The 24580-nt window shown below is 37.3% G+C and overlaps 1 protein-coding gene across 2 annotated transcripts in view; it reads right to left on the reverse strand.

Moving 5' to 3' along the window:
• Positions 1-24580, reverse strand: part of DSCAM (DS cell adhesion molecule) — a 460003-nt gene that overhangs the window by 142592 nt on the left and 292831 nt on the right. For both annotated transcript variants that reach the window (XM_090122754.1, XM_031612462.2), the window contains 4 exons: positions 23688-23984; positions 22616-22891; positions 10132-10410; positions 1178-1297 (listed from right to left, as the gene is read on the reverse strand). In XM_090122754.1, the coding sequence (XP_089978880.1) occupies positions 1178-1297; positions 10132-10410; positions 22616-22891; positions 23688-23984 (972 nt within the window). The remainder of the gene's footprint in view (positions 1-1177; positions 1298-10131; positions 10411-22615; positions 22892-23687; positions 23985-24580) is intronic.

Consider the following 24580-nt stretch of genomic DNA (forward strand, 5'->3'; position numbering starts at 1 on the left):
AACTGTAATTTGATAGTTATGCCTACATCAAATTTTAACTAAAACTTTCAGTGACTTGACTACTTCAGAGCTGTTAATCAAAAACATTAAAAACAGTCTCTTGATGATAGAATATCACTAAAATCAAATCACTGTCCCTTTCTCCTTTATTAAAATGGGCAGCTTATCTCTTCACAGTTAATTATAATTCAGCTAGCTTGACTCGGCCTTCTATTTCAACACACAAACAACACAAAACCAAATTACTTCTTTGTGACCTATATTCATAATTAAAACATGATGATTAATGGGATTTTGAACTATATCCTTCTTGCCACAAAACAGAATTTATGAATATAAGCAAAACTAGATTTTACCATGAACATTCATCTCCCCCTGTGCTTTCTCTTTAAATTTAATTTAGATTTAAATCCGAAGGAAACCAAACATTGCATGGAGCAAAAGGATTTCCTTATAGCACCTAGTTTTGTGATTGCCCATATTTCATTTGATGCACGTTTAAAGTTCATTAAAGATTTAACTCACATATATGGGATACAGAATTTGGTGAGTTTGTTTTCTCATTAAAACCAACCAGAAGACAACGGGCAAGAGGATGAAACCTAACAGGCAGCAAATTTTAATTAAAAAGTAGTCAATTTCCTGTGGTTACTTAGGGTCAAGTGGGGGCAGTTTTAACGTTCTGATACATGAGAAGAAAATGTTAAAGCATTATGTAAAGTGCATACCAAATTACTGCTTATGCTAATGCTACCTGACCTTTCTTCTTTGCTAAGAAGATATGATTGGCCATGTTATCACGAATTTTGAAGGGGAAAAAAAAGTCAGCCAAATGTTGTCTGTGAACCTTGTTCTGAGGTTGTTTCAATTAAAGGCATATCTCTTTCCTCTCAGCTGTCCACTACACTGCTCTCCCGCTGAGACCATAGCTAACACATAAGCTCATCCACAAACTCAGGAATTCTCTATGGCAGTCTAAAAGTCCATAGAGATCAGCCTTGCATCTGTAACAGTGGCCAGCACAATGTGCTTTGGAATATGATGGGACTGTAAAAACAAATACCTCCCTTATTGTACTCCACTTGCTTTCATCTACATGAGGTTTAAACCAGTATCTTAGCAGTAAGTAAACTAAATAGAATTAATTTGCTCCCATTGATCATAGAGAGAAACATACCTTTTGAATACTTCCAGACAATGGTAGGAACAGGATAACCCTCTGCAGAGCAGTTGAGAATTACAGCTTTTCCATATATCCCATCCTGGTCACTTGGCTGAACCACAAACCTAGGGGGCACTGCAGGAAGAAGCAAAAGAAGCAGTGAGAATTTGTGCAAAACTTAAAAGCAGCTTTTTGATGATCCAGTGACACAGTAAGTTGGCTTTATGAAGTTATTTACTTACTATCAAAAAAATTATGCATTTCTTGCCAAAGGTAACAAAAGCGCTAGTTTTGATAGGATATAAAAATAAGTGAATAAAAATCTCATTGTAGTAGTGGTTACAAAGTGAGTATCAGACAAACCAAAATGTCATAAGCAAAAAAGAAATACTTTCTAACAAATGGAGAGGTCTGACAGATGTCAAAGAACAACTGAAGTTTTCTGTGTTGTTTTTTTTTTTTCTTTTTTCCTAACAACTGTGAACTGGCAGGTTTTAGAAGAAGAATTAAAATATTATATAGTGTAAATAACCTTAAAGATGTAACAGCTTTTAATAACAATCAGATCATTTCATATTAAAATGAGGATTTCTGAATTCTTTCCAAACACAGACATAGAAAGGTTCAACACATTACGTTTAGATTTAGTTGAAATGAAGAAGTTATTGGAAATAGCTGTACGTGCACTGAAGTAAACAGTAAATGATCTGTGTTCTTATTCCACAAGTTCTTTTTTTTTTTTTTTTTGGTTTCTTAGAATGGTACAAAGAAAATGTAGCGAAGGTGAATGAGCCTGATAAAGTTTTTTTTAATCTCAAATTGAGTACAGTAGCATGCTGAGATCTCTCATCATAAGAAGAAATCCTCATAGTTCATTGCTTGAACTAACAGTTAGGGCTTCTGTAGCATGTGCACATGGGGACACATGCATGGTCATGGCTTCATAGCTTCCCAGGTCCAGCCAGGGCTGAGTTTGTCTGGAAACTGCAGAAAGCAGAATAGAAAACCCAGACATCCTTCTTGCTTTGGCCCATCCCATCTTTCCAAATCTTTCCATTACCCCAGAAATGGCAGATATCAATAAAGGAAGTATTGGAGGGGGATGTGACATGAGGAGATTTAAGACAGCAAAGAAAGGGATCATCGGTACAGTTCAGGGTCCAGAAACAGCTTGTAAGGGCCATGAGTACAATACTGCTTATACAAGAAAAAAATTATACAGCTGAAGCACAGCAAAACCACCAATGCTATAATAAATGACTTTTTAATTATTATTATAAACATTCTTATATACAAAGAGCATCTCTTGTTAAACTAGAGTCATAAGTTTTAATTAATGAGAAAAGCTGTCAGTGTTGGGTATGGATAGGAGTGTCAAAACTTGGAGGCATCTAAAGATATTCTCCAAGTGCAGAGAATTCTCACAAGGCTTGAGCCTTCCTTCTCATGTCTCCATAATGCAGTGCTCCTCTCCAAATTTTCTCTTTCCACCCTCATAGCTGCAAGTGGTTTTTAAAAGATGAGAACAGTTCTCTAGAGAGAAAACAATCCTTTTATCTGGCCTTTTTGCTTATTGAATAACTAAGATACAGTGAAAAGCTCCTTACTGCCTAACAAAAAGAAGGTTCACTTCCTTGGAACACGTTAGCAGGTAACAGAAGAAACCAAAAACAACAGTTTGCTAGAGCCACCTTTGTATAGGAGAGATCTTATTTCTCCTCTTTCCATAATGGAAACCATTATTCTATTTATTGCTGTCAAGCATTTCAGCTTTCCAAACAGCTGCCACCCTCACAAACAGAAATCATATGTTGTGTTAATTCATGACAGGTAAGCACCAAACATGAAGCCTCAGCAGCAGCAGCCCTGGGCAATCACTGACCCTATTTTAATTATCTACTCTGAGAAAACATTCACTTTGGTTGCTCAGTTCTCACTGTTCTATATTCAATTTATCATCTAACACAAAGGAGTTTTAAGTACTTATTTTCCAAAGCCGGCAAAATGTATAATTAATTGTACAAATATATTTGATTTAATACCAAGTATGAAGGCACCAGCTTGTTCTACCTGAAGAACTGTAAATAAATTACTATTCCTAGCTTATAAAAAATCGATTACAAGCTGCTTATCTACAAATACCATAAGCAAAACAAACAAACAAACAAACAAACAAAAAACTCATTGGGAAAAAAAAAACAACTACCAAAAAACACCAACGCAAATCCCACACCACTTTGATTAAAAGATATTGTGTAGGTAAAGATAGCAGAGTTTAGGGTGTACGGACAAACTACTTATATTCACAGAGTCCAACTTGTGATAAACCTGCACATACATAACAAATGTATATAGGCCAGCATGCTGACCCTGGCAAAGCACATGTTATTTGGGGAGGAGATGCAAGGGAGATTCCATGGCTCATTCCCTTTGCATTTCCTCAGCAACCAAAACTGCCCTTGTCTGTCTATTATGCATTTAAAGATCTGTTTCATTTTGGTTTGCCTAATCACCTTTTAAACTTGCCGATAAATATCACTTTCACAACTTCCTTAGCTAGAAAGTTATAGAAATTCATTATATGCTGTAAAAAGTATTCCTTTGTAGTTTAACCAGACCTTCACTTAGTTTTAGAGTGTGTCTCCTGCATCCAATAATGGAAGACCTGATGAAGAACCATTCCATATCCCTCTTATCTACCACCTTCTTGATTTTGCAAACCTAATTACCTATCATTTCATCACTCAGGAGTGAATCTAAGTGTGTGGCATTCCAATAGGCAGAAAGTAATTGAGATGGAATTATAGTGAATAATGGGTCAATTCAAGGGCCTAAGGATATTCAGAAATTAAAATTAAAGGCAATATATTCAGGTTCTTCTCTTGAGATTATTCAAAGGAAAGAGGACTATCACTCATGTATTGTTAATGTAACTAAAAGCATTTGACTTCACAAGATTATTTGAATTGAATTAACAGATGTGCTTTCTCTGAAATTGAACGACTTTTTATCCATCTCCTCTGTCCCCCAAAATTCACCTCAGTTGTGTCAGTTTTACAGATGAATAATTAAAATCAGTGCAACAAGATAACTGATGATTACCAGACACTTCTATCACTGAAAAGTGTGAACTGTATAATATTGTTTTAAAATTCTCTCCTATAATACAAAATTTTTGTAAATTCTTTATTTCCCTCTCATTTAAAAACTACTTTTTTATATTCCTCATCTACTCTTGACGACATTGATGACATGTACTGTTATTTTTTTCAGGAAATAATTTGATTAGTATATTAAGTGGGTGGGCAGAAGCAGAATTCTGAGTTCTGAAAAAGTTAAGAAAGATTGTGTATTATACACATTATGTAATAACAGAAACCAGACCTTAAAAAACTATTTGCATTAAAATTATGTGTTTCCATAATGCATTTATTTAATCCTTTTTGGCATGTATTGAGAAAAATGGATAGATGACATGGATAAATGGTATTCAATCATTTCTATGGAAATGCAGCTTTGCACATCTTCAACACACCCATGGACTGTAGATATGTGTGTTGCATTCACCTTAAATGATGATAAGCTCTGACCTGGGCTTTTAAGATATTGATTTCACTGTATTTTTTTTTTATATACATACATATATATATATATATATATATATAAATAACATATATAACATATATAAATATATATGTAACATATATAACATAAAATTTTGCTCTTGCATTCTTGGTATCATTAATTGTAACCATTATTTTTAATACAGAATGTGATAACAGTAAGGTAACAATGGAAATTGAATTTTGCTATATAAGCTTCAGAACTAGGCATCATACTGTTTCCCTGTGGTGCTCCATAAACAGAGAATGTTTGATCTTAGGCAAAAACTGTGCCTTCATCTGGTAACAGCATCAATTTCCACATTCAATGAAATTTCAGTCTTCCTTTAGGTAGTACTTTAGGACTACTTACAGAAGTGTGAACTGCTTTTGTGATTTTGAGGACATGTATACTTGCCCCTTAGTTTTAATGTTGCCAATAAAAATCATAAATGATGCTACAGCAAAACAAATTACTCATTCAATGACCTTTCAGTTATGTCCATCCAGGTAAAACCACAGGATTTTTCTGCATATAGAAATAAGAAGTAAAAGGAGATCTTTGTATTTTCTTCCCCTTTGATAGTTTATTTCTAAATTTTATTTCAGATGAATAATTTCTTCGGTGCTATGTGCTACCATATTTTGGAAGATGAAGTAGTTTACTACTTGGTAAAGATTTTGATACTTAGCATCAGATTATAAAGCAACATTCACTACTTGTTTATTTTTAAGGAATTCATTAGTCCTTAAGGAAGACCAAGTTCATTTGTCTGATGTGCTTAAGTAGAGTTAATGCAGAAATAAAGCAATTAGATTTCTTCTTCTCTCCCTTGTCATAAAAGTGTGAGCCTCCTCTACCCATTTATAAATAAAAAAATCTGAAATAGCTCATGAATATGACTGAAGAGTTCTACTTTTACTATCACCTTTGTTTCACCATCCCAGTCTCTTGAACCCATAAAGAAGGCATTTGAAATTGTTTTAACAGTGAGTATCTGTTAGGATCTCTCATTTAATACAGCCCATGGATCTGTGATGAAAAACGAGCTGTTGAATCATTTAGTGTAAGAGCAATAAGTTGGCAAATGTAAACTATTTAATAGCTGAACTCAAAGGACCTAAAAAACGTGTTTTCCATCAACATTATGATTAGCAGACTCAAGCTCCCACACAGGGAAAACAAAGGATGAGAAAAATTACAATAGGATATTGAAAATAACATAAATGCCACACTGTCGTATTAAAGGAAGGAAAATGTTTAAATTATCTACTTGTTTGAAACTGAATCCTGACAAGATAAGAAAATATGAGTTGGTACGTTCAGAAGACACCACTTACTAATGTCATTTCTGTTTGAAAGAATGGACATTACTAGCTAGTAACTTAATTTGTGTATGCTGACATTTCCTAATTTTACTTTTTTTCATGTAAATCCAAAAATTTTTTATGACTTGTCTTTATGACAGAGATCAGATGACAACCTCAAGTTCTCCTTCATAGACTTCCAATCTCTGGAAGTGTGTTTGGCTCCCAAGTACAGATGAGTACAATCCTGAAGGGCTCCTAACATAAGCTCCTGCAGTGGGCTACTAAAGTAAGTAAAGAAATAATCTATGACATTTACCTAGACTACAATGTTTCATTTTTACAGGGAATATTTGTACTTTACATTTAAATCATACTGTCAAAATGATGGAAGAATTTTAATTAGCCAAAGCAACCACTGATGTATTAATGAATGAGATCATTAAACTCTGTACTTTAGCAAAAACGAACAGTTATTAAATTTGGTCATTGGACCTAAGGGGTCAATTCATCTGGTTTAGAGAAACTATTTGCTATGCAGTTAAAGAAAAAAAAAAAAAAGCCTAGTGGTTTGCATTGATTAGATTTGTCTAATGAAAACATTACATAGAAAGCAAATCATCCAAGAATAACCTGCAAAGCTGCAGCAAAGAGAGTAAAGGAATTCTGATACTAGCTGCAACTATAAATCTTTTCCCTGCTTTTCCATCCTTGCATCTGCTGCATCTCACCACCTCCAGGCATCAGAAAGCAGACTGATACTTTCTTTATTCAAGGCTCATGGACTGCTCATTTGGTGCTTAACTACATAATGATATTCAAAATTCCTGGCATGTACAAAATGAAAACACATTTATGCTTAATGTACTAAATGTATTAAGGGGCATTATTAGATATTTAAAGACCTTATCTCAATTTTAATTTATGATCTATTCGTTAATAGAAATTTTAACATCATGGTTTTTGCACCCACTCCTATCACTGAATTCTCTGTTCTTGCAGCACCTGCACAATTATAATACATTTATGAGATCTTTTCAGTTTCCAACTAAAAGATTTTTCACTGCTTTTTATTTCGTTTTTTTTTTCATTCTCATTTTCAGAAACTCTACAGAAGTGAAAAATGTGACAAAGTGTATATATTTCTTTAACCACTCTTTAAAAGACAGTCATAGTGAGTAAAGCATTAATTAATCCTGCATGGTAAGTATTTGACAGGGAAGATGTTCTCCCGATTTCCCTGGGTGGCTTTCATGACAGAATCCTATTCTTTCCTTTTTGTTAATAGCATGCCTAGCAAGCCAGGAGTGTGAGAATAAATAAAATAATAATGATGTATGAGTTTTTGAGAAACCTTTCTAGCTTGCTATTCTAGCTTGTAAATTTTTTATGAACTTCCAAGAGGAACTGCAAGCTGGAATCCAGTGCAGCTCAAAATTATGAGAATGAAAGCTCTACTTCTACTCACCTGCAGTTCCTACTTGTACTCCCTGGATGCAATAAAGAGGGAAGCTTCTCCCATTGCCTATTTCATCAACTTTTAGAAGATACTGCATTTCTTGTTTGCAAAGGAGCTCATGTGAGCTTGCTGTTCTCTAGAGCTCACCATTATCAGCTGTTTGGTAGTACACTGCTTCACACTCAGCATAAATATCTTTACATTAAGATTTTATTCTTTCAGCTCCACTGGAGGCATTTTCCCGTTCAAATGTGTCTGAAATTGGCCAATAAGTTGTTGGAAAGGAGAAGTACTGGAAGACCCATGCCCAGAACATGTAGCTAAGATTTATTTCCAGCTCCTCAACAAGAAACCCACGGCAGAGAGAACTGAGATTGCTCTGATTGCTTCTCAATCCAGGGTGGCAGATCTGCTCAACAGCCTTCTACTCTCACTTTATTTCTCTCACTGTCTTCCATCTAATAGATGATGCTCAGCAAGGAAAATCTGTGGAAGCTAGTCACCTACTCTGATAGTTAAGGCAGGAAAAATTCAGCCTTGCTGTCGAGGTATTTTTTAGATCTTCATATTGTTGCTTAGTTCTTTTTAAATGACACAAAATAACAGGAACAGCTAATGGGAACAGGAGCAGTGAGGACAAACCATGAGGTGCCCACAAATTTTAACAAACCAGTGATTGTTTATCTTTTGCCATCTTATACTCCTAGCAAAATGGTAGTTTATCTTAGATATCAAAAATATTTGTAGGAAGAACATAGAAAACCTACAGAAAAACAAGAATGCTAAACAACAGGACACACGTGATGAGAGAGATAAAATACTAGGGAGAAAAACACCAAAGTATTACGTGGCTGTATGGATTCTGCAAAAATGTATGTACTAATGGTTAAAACATAGCAACACGCTGTTGGCCTGTGTTTCTCCATTCATCTCAGAAATGGATCGGATTTAGATGATACTTCTAGGTCTCTCTATGTACTGTAGAATTATATGGACTCTCACGTATATTGAAAACATGTTAGTCTTCATTTTGAGTACTTTCAAAAAGAAAACGATGACAGGAACTTTATGGGTAACAGTCATATTCCCTTTGTTTTCTTCATTTAAATCCCACAAGAGGAATTTAAATGCCATTTCTTGTTCCTTAGAGAAAAACTACTCAATGGATTTAGAAAAATATTGTATTTCCTTTACACTGTACCTAAGAACAAAAAGATGAGGAAGGATCAGAAAACTTGGAGGAGAAATAGAGAAGGAAATCAAGTATTTACTAAGATATGTACAGTTTGGGTTGGATGGGGACTAGCAGTGATCACAATTAGCCCTCTAAAGTCTATATTCTGACCTCTGTGGAACGAGAGAGCTGAAGCAGTTCAATACTGAGGGAAAGAGGTCAGTCCAGGGTTCTGGCAGAAAATTCAGGTCAAATGTCATATTATATTTCCCTCTTCCCCTCTGAGTGGGAATTATTATCCCAGATGTATAAGTAAAACTGATTAAGCCATTACCATTTAAATTGACAGAGAGAGAAGGGCTTAAAGAAGGTTGACACAGAGCACTAGCTGGGGTAGAAAGATAAGCAAGAGGGGGAAAATTGAGTAGCCCTTGTAAACTCCAGGACTACTACTCCAGAAAGCTTTTCCTGGGCAACACATGGTGAAAAGCTACCTTCCATCACCATCACTGCCAGAAATATATTGGTAAACTTATAAGATGCTGTGATCTTCAACAGGCAGAAATAACCAGGGGCACTTACAGTATTACAGTGTATGCCTCTTTACCTTGAGGAGTCAAATGTCTTGGTGGCAAGGAGATGGTGGAGGGCGAAGAGAGTAATAACTCTACTTTATTAAAAAGTGAAAAATTAAAAACAGTTTGTAAAGCTCTCAGAAAGCAAAAGAAGTCTTTTTTTTTTTTTTTTAAAGTGTGCATACTAAGTTTTGCACGCTAAGTTTTAAAATATATCAAAAGTTATACTCTCTAAGGGAACTTGGCCGAAGTATGACTTGAAAGGCATAAGATGTGGGAAGTATTTCTCTAAAAGATCTTCTTCACGTAAAATATTTACTTACTGAAGTTCTATATTTGCATTTATTCCAAGGAAAAATGTTATGAAACAACAAGCAACAGGGAGCAAGAGCAAATGGATCACGTTATTTGAGTAATAAACACAAACAAGAAAAAGAATGTCAATATAAATGCTTTGCTTTTATACTGAGGTAATGTTATATGAGGAGCAGTTCTAAATCAAAAATGAGGATAATCAGCCTAGAAAAATAACAGAGACTAATCTGATATCCTTTGAAACACTAGATCCCAAGGAGTGGGCTTGCTTCTCAAAGTCTGGAAAGTCAACTTTGGCTGTGGCTACCCTGTTCACAATCTGCAATTCAGGGTTGTTGATTAATTTCAAGACTCACTACTTTTAGATAGAAAAGTCTTTTTTTGTTTCTGTGCTTCACCTCCCTGTGTGCTCTCTTTTATGATAAGAAGGATTACCATATTTTCCCGTTTCGTACTTCCCATCAAACAGATGTCATTACAAAATACTGATGAAATCCGCTTAATTGGCGCCCTTCAAACTAATTATGTCTACTTACCTCTCACAATTAATTGGCTTTGGTGCTCCACAGCTGCCGCATCATTTCTAGCTATACAGGTATAATTCCCATTGTGCATCAGCGAAAGATTAGAAATCCGTAAGGAGCTGGTGAAGTCAATGTTGTCAATGGTCACCCCTAGGCTGGCTGGGATGGGCCTGCCGTCCTTTTGCCAGGTGATGGTGATGGGCAGATCTCCAGAGACAACCACGCAGGGAATGAAGACCCGCTGCCCGATGGAGAACCTCGGGAACTCGAAAGGCTGGATAAAAGGAGGAACTGAAACAAAAGAGAAAAGAGGAGCTGTTGCAGGTACGATCTCGCTTCTGAAAATGCTGTAATGGAAGTGATACTTAGTATGTGCAAAACTGAGTATGTGATAGAAATACCATAGGGCTATTGTTTAAGTAATAAAAATTGTATCTTTTGCAGATACCTTTCTGAAATACGCTTTTTCTTGGCTACCAAATGCATTAAGCAGAAATGAGAAGCAGTGAGATCCTGGCTTCTAGAGACAAAAGGTCACCATTGGCAGAATCCTGTGAGAGCAATCAGTCCTTCCTCAAAAAAATCCCACTGACAGGTCATGACTCTGCAGATGTGGGGCTGCCTAAGGTAGTACAGGATGAGCTCACCGGTTTTCACAGTCTGGGGAAAGGGCTTTGCTTAGGGTCACAGAATAGATCTAGAAGAATTTCCAGTTTGCCTATGAAACGTGATGAAAGGGTGTGTAAGATTCTAAAACTCTTCCTGGAACTTCTTTTCTTTCTGTTTCAAAGCACATTTTTTAATAAGACTGTGTGAAGTTATGAAGTAAAAGGTACAAATAGTATTGATAGGACCGTAAACTTTAATTAACACCGATTTCTAAATAGAGGGAAAGTACAAGGTATAAGCTTTCAAGTTGGCATTTAATACTGCTAAGTGTATTTTGCTTGACAATGTTTTTTACTTTTTTTCCTCATTATTTTGTGGTTAAAAAAAAAACAAAATAACATAAAATAGGTACCCCTTTATTTTCCATCATAGGAAATAATTTATCCTTAATGAAAATATTTTGTTCCCAGGTACTTTCAATAAAAACAAATAAAGCAGTCAGTTGGATTTAATAAACAAAACAGGAAGTAATGAAGATGCCCTGCTTTCTCCCAGCTGTTTGAAATATTTGCCAAAAGTCATGCATATCGGGAATCAAATACACAACCAGCCGTGGGAGTCTGAACCTTCTCCCAATCTCAGGGGAGCACTCTAACAACCAGAGCATTGATTGATCTGACAGCTTTCCATCAGTCTCTCCTGAGGGAACTATAAAACCAGCTTTGCAGTCAATACTCAGATACTCATTTATTAAAAGAGAAGACTCTTAGAAGTTATGTATCTTACAAATAGGAGTGCAATTCCTGTTCTTGACTGAGAGATTACTTATATACAGTCCATAGTACACTTGAACACCTTTAATAGGAAAGTTCAAAGGACATCCACAGAGAAACATTTATACCGCTGTATATTAGCTAGCTTCAGAAGAAAATAGAGCTGGTGGCTTTATCTACTTGTGCTTCTTTTGTTCTACCACCCTTTAGCAAAATGAAAGCTTTGTTTTTCCAGAAACTGAAGTATAGAAGAAGCAGAAAAGCTCTCAAAAATGGTTGCAATGTATGCCATCTCATTTACTTTCTTAGCAACATTTTTAGTCCTCTGCCAGTGTGTCCTACTTCTGGATGGCAGGGACAGATATTTGTAACCATTATTACAGTAGTTTGATGCAGTTGCTTTTATCATCGCACCTGTTGGCTGCTCTTCCATTCATGAAAAAAGTGATACCAAGCCCTCTGAACAGCAAAGGCATTGTTCAGCGATGTACACTGGTGTATGTGAGCGTAACAGTGCAAGAGGATGCTAACCCTGCTGTTTCCAGAATAAGCCATGATGCCATTTGAAGAGGAGATGTTATGGCAGTGCATGTCTGTCACAAAGAGGTTAAATCAGGCTTCAGATATACAGATGCAGAGTGTAACAGCTTCTTATAGGTTTTCTGTCACTTCTTTCCTTCTCTCTTGGGACCTAGCGTTACACAGAGTGACAAAATATCTGCCTGCTTCTTCTAATTGCTTTAGTGCACCTCAGACATTCACGTGACAGATCACTGAGTCATTGACAGATCATTTTGCACACCACAGTAACAAGAAGGACATAAAACTGTTAGAGTGTCTAAAGGAGAGCATCCAAAGATAGGGAAGGCTCTGAGGGCAAGGTGTGTGAGGGGAGGCTGAGGCCCCTCGCTGTGCTCAGCGCAGAGCAGAGGAGCTGAGGGGAGGCCTGATGGCGGCTGCAGCTCCTCACAGGGAGCGGAGGGGCAGCGCTGAGCTTACAATGTAAGTAGGAATTTTTAGTACTGGACTGTCAGGAGGTTTTGACACGTTTTCCCTTGCTAAGTGCAGCTATCTGCTCAATGCACCCCCTGCACTGATTGTATTAGCCAGCACATCTCTGCTGCACGTTTCTTTAAATTCTTCTCTCTAGGCATCATTACCAAAGATAAGCTAAAGTTCAGAGCGGAGTAGCAAAGTGCTTCAATATTTTCTGCTGAGCACGTAACAGATTTGAACTTATCTTTCATAGACAAAAATATATCAGGAGTAAGATAACATACTTCTCACGGATTGTTCAGTACATCTTGACCCTCCAGCTCCCCACTGAAGAAAACCACGAGCAAGATCATTAAGCCACATTGAAGTTTTTCCACAAAATATTGATTGGCAAGGTTACACTTACTGACTCTAAAATTCAAGCAACGGTCTGCAGAGCATTTCGTATATTGGCTAAAATATTTATAGGCAGTACATTTTTCCTCTGCCCAGGTTTTTAAGATACTGAGAACACCAACATTTATTTCTGCCTCGTAAGATATAATGTATATTCAAGCTGCAGCAGCTTGCACTCCTGACAAGGAGGTTATTTTGAAAAGCACTGTGTAATTTAAAATCAGTACTTTAAGAAAGTAAGTAGTCAAGGGGTAACTTCAAAGTAAGGAATAATGCTTTTCTGCTACAGTATTTACTATTTTGGGTTGATAATGGCAGTTTCTAGCAGGAAGAGCTAACACAGGTCTTCTTGCTTATCTGAAGATGGGAAAAATCACCAAAAATCACTTATTAAAAGCATAGAAAGAGAACAAAACACGGCTGAAGTCATTTAAATCAAAAGTTGCCATATGTATTTCTGAAGTAAAAAGCTGACATAAACAATAGAAAATATCTGGCTTAATTAACCAGCATATTTTGAGAATTTTTGGTAAAATAAAATCGTATCATTGACAAAAAGCACAAAAAAAGTAGGATGGATGTACACTACTTCAAATCTTAGAGAAAAGTTACCACAGGACAGATATATTAAAATGTATTTTAAATACTTTAAGGTGTATCATAGTATTTTCCTTTTCTATGTGTAGCTTTTGTTTCACCATATTTCAGAGCTTCTATTTGATTTTGTTTGCTAAATTATTTTACTTCATATAACATGTTACATATTATCCATATATAGAAAGGGTTTTATGTGCATGTGTGCTGTCTTTTTGAAAGGGATGTTTCTTCCTTTACTCACAACAGTCAAAAGACAATCTGTGCTCTATGCAATTAAGTGCAATGGCTTGGGGATGCTTTATTGATGAGTGCTTGAATTAAGTGTCTATTTAAAAAGAGGATTATGGGTTAGTTTCATTACTGTTAATGCATAAGATTTAAATGATATTTTTGTGCCCTAGCAACATCTCCTGTGCCTCTGGGAGATCATTGTAAAAGAGGGCTTCCATGATGCTCTCCATTAGCAGAGGAACATCCTTAATTTCTTGCCTTCTGTTTTGTGGGAGTTATGTTGGAAGAAACTGCTCAGATGATTCACTAAAACAGAACATCCTGCATACACCTTGTCCCCTGCAGCAGTTTTGTCAACACACCATTGCTCTCTTGTGGTTCTCCACAGTAAAATAAACATTGTCCTCCTGTTTATCACTAGAAACTGCTCTCTAATGGATTTTCATGCAATAACACTATTGGAGGAGCTGTACCCACACTATGACATAACTTTAGCAATGAATACACACAACATTGGCTGACGCAAATAGCTACAAACTACGTAGGTCACTCTGAACGTAACACCTCTGATTTATTTCCATGGAAACTACAACACATACAAAGAGCACAATAACACACTTTGAGAGTAAATTCTCAGCCTCAGAACACTATTTGTCGGCACAGTCAGCACCATTAGCTGTGCATTTTCACCAGTGATGAACAAGAGCCTGCATGCCACACTCATAACAATCTGCATCAGCAGAGAAGACCTACTGTCACTTTTGCCACTGCTGAAATGTATCACTCACCACCTCACTGTGCTCATCCACTGTTTGGCCTCCATAAACATTCAGCAGGTGTCAGTGAGTGTCAATGGGTGTCATTTTTTCTGCATGCTTTCTGACACATCTTTGCTTCATACACAGTATTTACTTCAGATGCCATTGTGTCAGACTGCCCTTCTGCTGCCATCAGTCACACAATAACAAAATGTAATGGAATACTGATGGGAAGGTTCAGCCTTTACTGCCATCCCACTAACATCCACCTCCGACACTGTAGGCCAGTATCATAAAATAGGAAGGATTACTTTCAGAGCAGTCATAGAAGATTTCAAAGAAGCTATGTAAACCAAGATTTTATGCACTACGACTGCAAAAGCCAAAACTGCTTTGTATTTGTACAGATCCTAGTCATGATTTAGCCAGCCATTGACTGTTTCACCTAAACATCTCCATCCCTTTTGGGATTTTTCTGCTTCTCTCTTTTATTTATTGGGCTTTATCAGTAGGGCACGTCATTCACTCAACTGTCAATGGCATTTACTGATCTGAGACACATAGTGTGTTCCCTCATTGACTGCTAATGCATCCTCTCTCGAAAAGAGCGAATGCTATTATATTCTACAGGCCTAAATGTTTCCATGTACTTGTAGATTCATTAGTTACCAAAACTGATCCAATATCCAAAGTTCTTCAAAATCTTACCACAACAGTATCACAGAGCAAATGCTGCTGTGCACCTTCTCTAGCCTCAGTCCCCACTTCTCCTCTTTGCAATACAATACTGTTCTGAGAGCTGCCTCAAAATAAGAGATCAGTTAAAATGCTATGCAGAAGCCGAGAATGCTTCACCTATCTATCAGATCACCCCATTTTAGTCTCTACTGTGAGGGGAAGGGATCACACCCTGTAAGCCTAGGATGAAGGTAGTTATGTTCTCTGCCCAAGGGGATGCATTTGTTTATGCATTTTTTAAAGAGGAAACATTTTTGTTGTGGCAATAGGGTAAATGCAAGAGTATACATAACATGCTGTTACATTCATTGTTAAAGTGCCCTGTGATAAAAAGCCCATCTTGCAGGCTGTGCATTATCTAGAAGCACTTACCCAGTCCACTACTCTTCATACGCTTTTAGAACTTTGTCCTGAGCTATTGCTCTTATTTAGCCCCTGTGCAATCTAAAGTGATCTCTGTCCTCAGGTAACACTGTGAAAAGCTGAACACAACTAAATCACTGGAGCCAAAAGTTCCAGATTCGAAAGAGAGAGGACTCCAGCAGAAGGACTTTGTGCTTTGAAAATTATTCCAGTAAGTAGTTTAACTGGCTTCATACTAACTTCTTCACCAGTAGTCTATGATTGCACACAAGGAGCTGATTTTACATCACCCTTTTGTTACCACAGTGTTGGTGTCCTCTATTCTGTGCATCCTTTGTACTATGAACTGATTTCAAGTTAGATCAGCATACTCCATACTTCCATTATTGTGCTCATGCACACTGACTGGCTTTCTATACACCCTTACTATCTGGCCTTATGCACATCGCTACACAAACCAATTGAAATAAAGTGATTAGCATTTTAAGAACAATTCTAACAAATGTATATACAAATATTTCAGATATAACTGAATGCAAAAAGAACAAGAGCATGGCTTTTTCCAAACTCAAACTAAAGACAGCTGCATTGTAAGACAGAACAGTGTTAGCTTTGGAAAAACCCAAGTTTAAATATACAGGTAACTCTTATTCAAGTATTAAGGATAATTCCATAGTGTTTTCTGAGGAGGCCTTTTAAGTGGATTTTGCGGGATCTTTTGCGTGACTGGACACCCATTACACAGAATCACAGAATCGTAGGGGTTGGAAGGGACCTCCAGAGATCATCGAGTCCAACCCATTCTCATCACACAGTGTTTTTCTGATTTCTGCAGATGACAATTCCCGTTACTTTGGAAGACCAGATTATTTCTTCCTGAAGGATGTACAAGCTTGGAGGAATTCAAAAAGGTATTGCATTGGAGAGAAAGAAATGCAGGAAGTGTTATAATAAAGAAGTGTCTGAATGACCTCAAAACCAGAAGTTTTTTTCATTCAAACCATTGGCAACATTCAATCAATAATGCATGAGAAGTTATATCTTACATATATGCACAAAGCTGAATTCACACTTCATCTAATCCACACTGTAGATTGCATGAAGCATAAAGAAATTAGCAGATTGTTTGATGACAGCATGCACTATGATCCAAAGGAGCAATAAAAGACTCCCCCTTGGAGATCTTCCCCTCCTGTGTCTGCAGTTTTCAGTACTCAGAAGAGCCGACTTAGAACTGATCTGCAATTCAAATCCACCAATAACATTTTACGTATTAGGAAAAGATGGACACTTTCTGGGAAAAAATGTAAAGAATCTATTCAAATAGTTGAAAAATTAAGCTTTTTTAGAAATAGGTTCTGTTAGGTTTGCATGTTTTCCAAAAAGAAACAGGCTGATACAATTTCTTGCAGTCACAACAGGTGAAGTGCTATCACTTCACCATCAGATAACAAGATACTTTCTAAATCAATGGCATACCATAATCTCTGCAAGATCAGAAACAGCACTTTTGAGCGCCACACTTTTTTTTTTTTTTTTTTTGATGTTGCATCCTTCCTCACAGGGGCTTCTTTATCAATTAATTTATGTCTGAGAACTGTGAATAGCAGCGGGCTGTTTATATGAGAAGAGTGTCTCATGAGACAGATGAAAAGAAAATCATCACTTAATACTGATGGCTTTTACTATAGCTGAGAAAACTATAAATTACATAATAAAAAAAAAAAAAAAAAAAAAAAAGATAATGACTCACTCCTGCTTTTAAAACGTTTCCAGATCCAATAAATGTTGTAGAATTGATGTTGCTATTATTATTTTACCACCTTGCTACTAGAAGGATTGTTTTTCATTGGAAATAGAAACTTACAGATGGAGTGTGTAATATAACCTCTTATTTTGTCTGACAGCAATTCCCATTTTAAGACTACTTTTATTTGCTTGTAATTTGACTTTGTTTGGATTGCACTTTTCCAGGCCAGGTGTCTGCCTCAGGCTGAGTCATTTCAGCTGGAAGGTTGCAGCTACAATGGTCTGGTCACTTCTGAGAATAGGCAGAGAGAGCTGAAATATAAGAATATAGTGCATTTTCATCCTACCTTAAAAGAAAAAAAATAAAAAGCCATTGTAAGAATCTGAGCAGTCCCACCATGGCTTTCATGTTCAGCAGGTGAAGATACAAGCATTAGATGTTCTTGCTGTTCCTATGGAAAGTCATCAAAAGAGTGCCCAAATTTGAATGTACAGAGGAATAGGGGAGATCTTGGGGCCAAGAAAACAGAAAGGAAAACCAGCCTCTCTTACTGGGCATGCAGACAGCAGCAGCAAGCAATGGAGCAGAAACTCAGAACATAGCACAGGATAAGAAAATGGGCTTGCAGAATTGGACTTAGGAAAAGTAGAAGGAAGTCAAAAGTTGGGATCAGGTTTGCAATGGGATTCAAGAGTCTGGTGGGATAGATAACTGTCAATGAGTGAAGACCACACAAAGGAGAGAGAAACTAGAAGCCAGTGGAGATAAAGAATTTGAAGACTGGCAGAAAGTAGGGAGTCTAACTGCAGGCTGAGAGGAATGCAGGGAGCTCTGAAGGGAAAGACCACTTCTGAGTCATAAGAACAAGGCATTAGGAAAATAAAGGCTGAGATGAGGAAGACGTGGAGGGCAGACTGGTTTTGGAATCCAGAGCAGAAGAGTTAGAATTAAGATGAGCTGGAGACAGATCACACTTAGGAGGGATGAACACAAAAGCCCATGTCTTCTGCAGAATATTCTTCTCCTATATATAGGATATCAGCCTGTAATAGTCTTCTGCTGTCAGCAGATGTATAAGAACTTCACTGGCAAACCACTAGAGCTGGGTGAAATAAGGACAGAGAAACTAGTGCTACTAAGAATAATTTTGTTCTTGGCAAGGACCTGTGCTGTATCCTTAGCAAGGCTAGTCTTGATGAGTACTTCTAAGGATGTCAGTAAATGCAGTTTCCATTTACAGAAGAAGAGGGTGCTCAGTTTAGTCTACAAAGAAGCTAAAAGGAAAACTGCATTTAACAGGCCAAAGTAAAACATACTGAAAGGTGTTTACAGGTGCAAAGACAAGCCCCCGATAGGTATGAAATATCAGAAATTCAGTATGAAAGTAGAGCCATAGCCTCAACCATTTATGTATGCATTACAGTGTGGGTAGATTTCATCACTGTTGTCAGAAATCAGAGCTGGCCAATTCATTTGTCTAAATGAAAAAAATAAATGCCAAGATGGCTTGATTTCCAAAATGCTCCTTTAGGACTCAGGCACAGTTCCAACAGTGCTGCGTCTGCCAAGCAGAAACCTGCTTATTTTCCTGCCAGCATATTCAGTCAAATTTCCATCAGTTATCTTACAGGATTGCTAGCTTCCAAGATCCAGATTCAGGGACAGAGACAATGGACAGGCAAGGGATGGAGAGAATGGCATGCCACATATCTCTGGCCCAGTCATTTGGCAACTGCAGGCCTCTAGGGTATGTGCCCATGTGGTCAAGGATATCAGATCTTCCTAAAAATGCTGCAGCAGATTTAATGTAGTCTTGAATTGATTCCCCTGATCAACAGTGCAAAGAAGTACCTGCCTCAAGGTCAAATAATACAGAGATGATATGCCCAGCTTCAAGCTTTTGGCTTCCTGACAGGTCTGCCAGGTGCAGAGCAAAACTCTGGTTCTCTGGCAGCGAGGATTTCATTCTGAAGTTTGTCGTGAAACTTTCTGTTCTATCTGAGATCTTACAGTGATTTCTAAAGAATATCCTCAAGAATTCGCTTTCATTTGGATACTTATAAATATCTCAAAATACTCTACAGAATGGGCAATCCTCTTGTATTTAATTACGTGCTCATGCTGTTGCATATCCTTATTTGAATGGTGCTTTTGATGAAACCTCATTCAAGACAGAAAGAGGATGCTTTATATACTAGAAAATTTGAAAAATGGGTGTAAATGAGGCAGAGGATAGCAGACAAGAATGGCCACTTGTATACATAATGCAGAAAAGTGCTGCCCTGTGTAACCAAATTCTGTATCTACCTTTGTCATAAATCTCTGAGATGATGATAATTAAATGACTTCAGTCCGTCTTTCCCAGTTGGTAACCAGTCTGGATAATGGGACTTGTTTAAGAAAGACAAAGAACTTGGAGAAGCAAATTTATTTCAATGGGAGCTGTGCTTTGTGCATACAAATGCTTTACAAAAGCAAGTAAACTAGAAAGAAAAAAAATCAAGCTATAAGCTTCTGAAATGGAACACAAAAAATATGTAGATAAAGGTTTAGTTTGTGCCACAGCTGCCATTTTCCAAAGAGATCCTAAATGCCCAGGTGGGTTTTGAAAAGGAACTCAATTTTGAAGTATTCTGATGCCACAGATGATCAGTTCAGAAAAACTCATGAGGAAACTGGTAATTATGTCTTCAGAACAGAACATGAAGGAAACAAAATACGAAGTTACAGTTCATTAAGTATCACCTATTCTTAATCACTGGTCTGGGGTCACCCAGTAAGCTTGTAGCAGAAATGAGAACAAACCAAAGGATTGAACACCAGCAATAATCCTCCCTCCATTTTCTCTGGAGATTAAATAAATGGAGTGATAATATGAGAAGTTGAATCACAAAATAAGAAGATTTTGGCACTGACATTAACTCCTCTTACAATGTCATTTCTCACTGTTCTTCTAAACTCCAGTATGCAAGCAGAGCCATAGTTCTTATTTCTTGGAATAAACTGTGTCTGAAAACTCATCACATTCACTTAGGAATTCATAAAAGGAAAATGACAGCATAAACATTAGCAATATTTTGAAGCAAGCCATGGCTGACTAACCGTCCCTGGAGATGTTCAAGAAACGTTCAGATGTTGTACTAAGGGACATGGTTTAGTGGGAAATATTGGTGATAGGTGGATGGCTGGACTGGATGATCTTAGAGTTCTTTTCCGACCTTGGTGATTCTGTGATTCTACAATCTGCTAATAAGTTGGATAAAATCACAGTGCGGTAATGGAACAAAATAGTATATAACTGTTTCAGCAAACATGTACAGTACTAGCATCAGCTACAGAACCTTGATAACTTTTTGGGTTTATTAATACAAAGCTCAGCTTTGATATTTTGGGTTTAGCATGTGAGGTCAGGGAAGTAAACTCTTTAAATAATGTCTTGGCAAGGACAGGGCTTGCTGAAATGCCTAGGACACTCTGCAGCCAACTTTGGCAGCTCCAGAGAAATACATATGATCCCCACTAACACATCTGCTTTGCATGTGCAATTCACATTGCAGTTCACATTCACATTGCAACTTGCACTGTTCCAGTGCATCTGCCTTCAGACCACATGCAGGAGAAGGCCATATCACAGGTGCAGTGGCATCTCACCCACTCTTTGAATGAACCACATTTTTATATTAGTTATTCAGAGCACACAGAGTCACTTCCAGATTTCTGACCTGCCAACGGCTCTGGCAGTTGAATATCCAGAATAAGGCAGAATATCTTCAAGCTGTAGGATGCAACATCACTGATAAAGAGGGGTAATCATTGATGGGACTGACCAACTTGCATTCTAAGGTGGAACTGTCAAGTCTGTAATCTGTAACCTAATGGAAGGAACAACAATACTGCAACTAACATTCCCAGTGACTAGAAACATTTTTATATAACTGCTCAAGCCAAGGATGGACCACTGGATTATTTTACATGGCTACATTAATTTTTACCATCACTTGAAGAAAGGTATCATTTAAGAGGCAGCATTCCTCACCAGATTTACCACAGTAAGCTCTCAGTGCAATAGCAACACAGTTACTAATTCAGGACACATTTCTTCAGCTCCCTCAATAGATCTGCAATATTTTTGTGACATCAAGCAAGATACCAGATGAGTGAAAATAAATGGTTACATTAGTTTTTCATGATACATGATACGATCAGTGATCCTGTTGGTCTCAGGTGTATAAGATGCTACGTCTTTCACAGAACAAATTGCTAGCAGCTTATGGCTAATCCCCTGACCTCTTGAAATAATTAGCAATCACCTCAGTCCAGACTGAAAACAAGAAAGGGCTAAACAAACCAAAGAGAAAGAAAATAAAGGCTCAGATGTCTATAACAAAGCAATTTTACTTGTGATCTCTGTTTCTTATCTGAGAACAGATGCAGAAATTGACTTCTTTCCTCCTCTCTACCACCAAAAGAAAAAGAGCCAAAGGAAAATTCCAAAGAACTTTAAGAATGGTGAAATTACACTTCAATTCTTCCTACAGGCTCTCATGGGGTGGACTGTACAGTGGTCCTGTTGCTCAAAATCAAGTGCAACTGCAGTCAAGTTTTGTGTCTTTTGTGTCCTTGTAAATAGGTTTGACCATTACCAAGATCAGAATAGCCTGAACATAATGCTAGGAAAATTTCTGCTCTCATTTATTTCTGAAGTACTTAAGCTTATCCTCATTTAGGACTATGTTAATAGATTTTAAACATCCTGTTAGAATTTATTTATAGTACTAACTTTCTGCAGCATCAAAGACAGTCAGAAAAACCTGCTTAATAACAATTAATGTTTGTAGGTCCTGTCTCTTGTTTATTGATGGAAAAACATGCTTCAAAATTCTCATCTTGTTTAAAGTTAGAAAGTTATTGACTAATGAAAATGTAGACAGCCACTTAGCAGAAAAAAGAGTCACCAGTGAAATTTAGGTCACAAAGTATTTACTCATTTGCTGACCAAGTTGCTGTCACGAAAACTGCCAACAGAAAGCTTGTTTCCCGTTAAGAAGCAGTCTCCTGTTAAGAAGCAATGATCTCTTAACTGAATAAAGGAGGGTAAAAATCAAGAAAGACCAAGAAATAGTGCCTGATTATCATCTACGTCATCATTAAAAATGAACAGAAATCTGGATTAATCATCTTAAGGATTTGTTATCTAACTGACAAGATAATCTTACGTGTGCTGTCCTGCATTCCTATAAACTACAAGCCATTACTCCAGCTCTAGTTCTCCAAGTTACCCTTACCTTTCACTGTCACGTGAACACTCTGGCTGGTGGACAGCTGGGGCTGAACAAGGACATTACATGTGTATTCACCCTCATCTACCTCCTTCTGCACATCTGAAAGCTTCAATGTCCCATTGTTCTCAAAAGCCACTTGACGATGGTTAAAGGGAAGCAGGTTAGAATTTTTGTACCACTTGATGGAGTAATACGGGTAGCCTATTACACGGCAGTGGATGTAGGTGTCCCGTCCTGCTATTGCTGTGATGTTTTTCATTGGTCGAATGCTTGCTGGCCCTGGGAAGGTAGAAAGGAACTCATGAATATAGGCACATTTGTTTGAGAAAATAGACTTTTTTTTTCTGAATATACCAATGTTAACGACATTTACAAATGCAGCTTGCACAACACTTATTAGTATTTGACAGTTTCTGCTTTTAAGAGCCACTTAAGCAGTTTCCCTAATCTTTGTGTGCTCTAGTTTTTCCTCACCCTGCAGCATACATACTAATTATGAGGGGGTATATGTTTGCATTATCCAACACTTGTCTGATAAAATCTTTGCGGCATTACAAATTAAAAGTCTGAGGATGATTTAATTAATGTGAAATACTAATACTGATACAAAGCTAAAATCCTGTTACACATGAGACACTGACAAAGTTAGCATTTATTTTGACATATAGGAAGTATAATACCATGAGGATGGGTATTATGCCATGTAAAGCTAGAAATGCAAGGTAAAGGATAGTATACATGAATAATTACAATCAATGCTGGACAAGTAAAGGACAAAAGGAAAAGAAAAAAACATGCACAACAGGATTAAAGTAAAGAAAATGTAAATTAGTAATGATGAGTACACAAAAAAGAGATTACAGAACACAAAGAGAATTCTTCCAAAATTTAACCACATCATACACTTTCTGGGTCTGGGAAGGTAGGGTGGGAAAAAAGAGGGAAGGAAGAAAAGGAGAGGGAAAACAGTAAGTTGGTTTTGGCATTCCAAGACTCTTTTCAACACATGCAACAATCTTTTTCTCCACTACAATGAGTTATGTGTGTTTTTTTGAGGAGCTGATTTGACAAGCACCTCTTACGTTTATTCGAGCCTGGTACAGGACGACTCCAGCAGAGTTGTTGGCAGTACAGCGATAAACTCCACCATCTCGGACCTGAGTGTTAGAGATGTTCAGGTAACTGACCACATTCCCTTCAGAGGTGATAATCTGGCTGATACGATGACTGCCATCCTTCACAATGGGATCTTCATCCAGTGTCCAAGTGATGGTAGGCAGGGGGGTCCCCTTCACATTGCACATAAGGGAGACTGGCTCGCCCGGACTCACCACTTTCTCACTGAAGGCAGAAATGATTTTGGGAGTACCATCTGCCAAGGGAGAGAAAAGGAAGAGAAGAATGCTTACATACTCTAAAGCTGTTCCCTCTATCCTGAAGCTTGTCACAAGACAAAATCTTTTTTAGAAGACATGTAAATAACTATATTCCTGGACATAAGTTTACTTATTGAGAGATGGAAACAAACTTTGGTAGGAGATTACTTAAGCAATTCTTTCCTTACTAACAGTTTCTTTATCATCTGCTAAGAAACATGATAGTGACTTCCACTCAGGAAAAAGCACCTGAATGGAAGGATGGGGGCTCTGCAGGGCTATATGAACTGTCAGGTTCTTGCAGAGAGGTATCAGTCATACACAGTTCATCAGTAATGACATGCAACAAACCCCTCACATGCTTTGAATTTTTCTTTCCCTGGTACATTTCAACTCCTTTAAAAGCTAAAGATGAATTTTGTCAATGAGCCAGGCATAACTTGCATAGGCTAATTTCACACAGCTGTGTCAATTCAGTTTAGTCCTGACCCACAATATCCCATTTAGAAAAGTATTGAATTAAGCTTTTCCTGAATAGAGACTGCAAGTAACAATAGTGATGCCAATTTCTTTCTGTCATTTTGTGTTGCAG

This window comes from Phasianus colchicus, chromosome 1 (assembly GCF_987193195.1).
Source record: "Phasianus colchicus chromosome 1, bPhaCol1.hap1.1, whole genome shotgun sequence".
NCBI classification, from domain to species: domain Eukaryota; kingdom Metazoa; phylum Chordata; class Aves; order Galliformes; family Phasianidae; genus Phasianus; species Phasianus colchicus.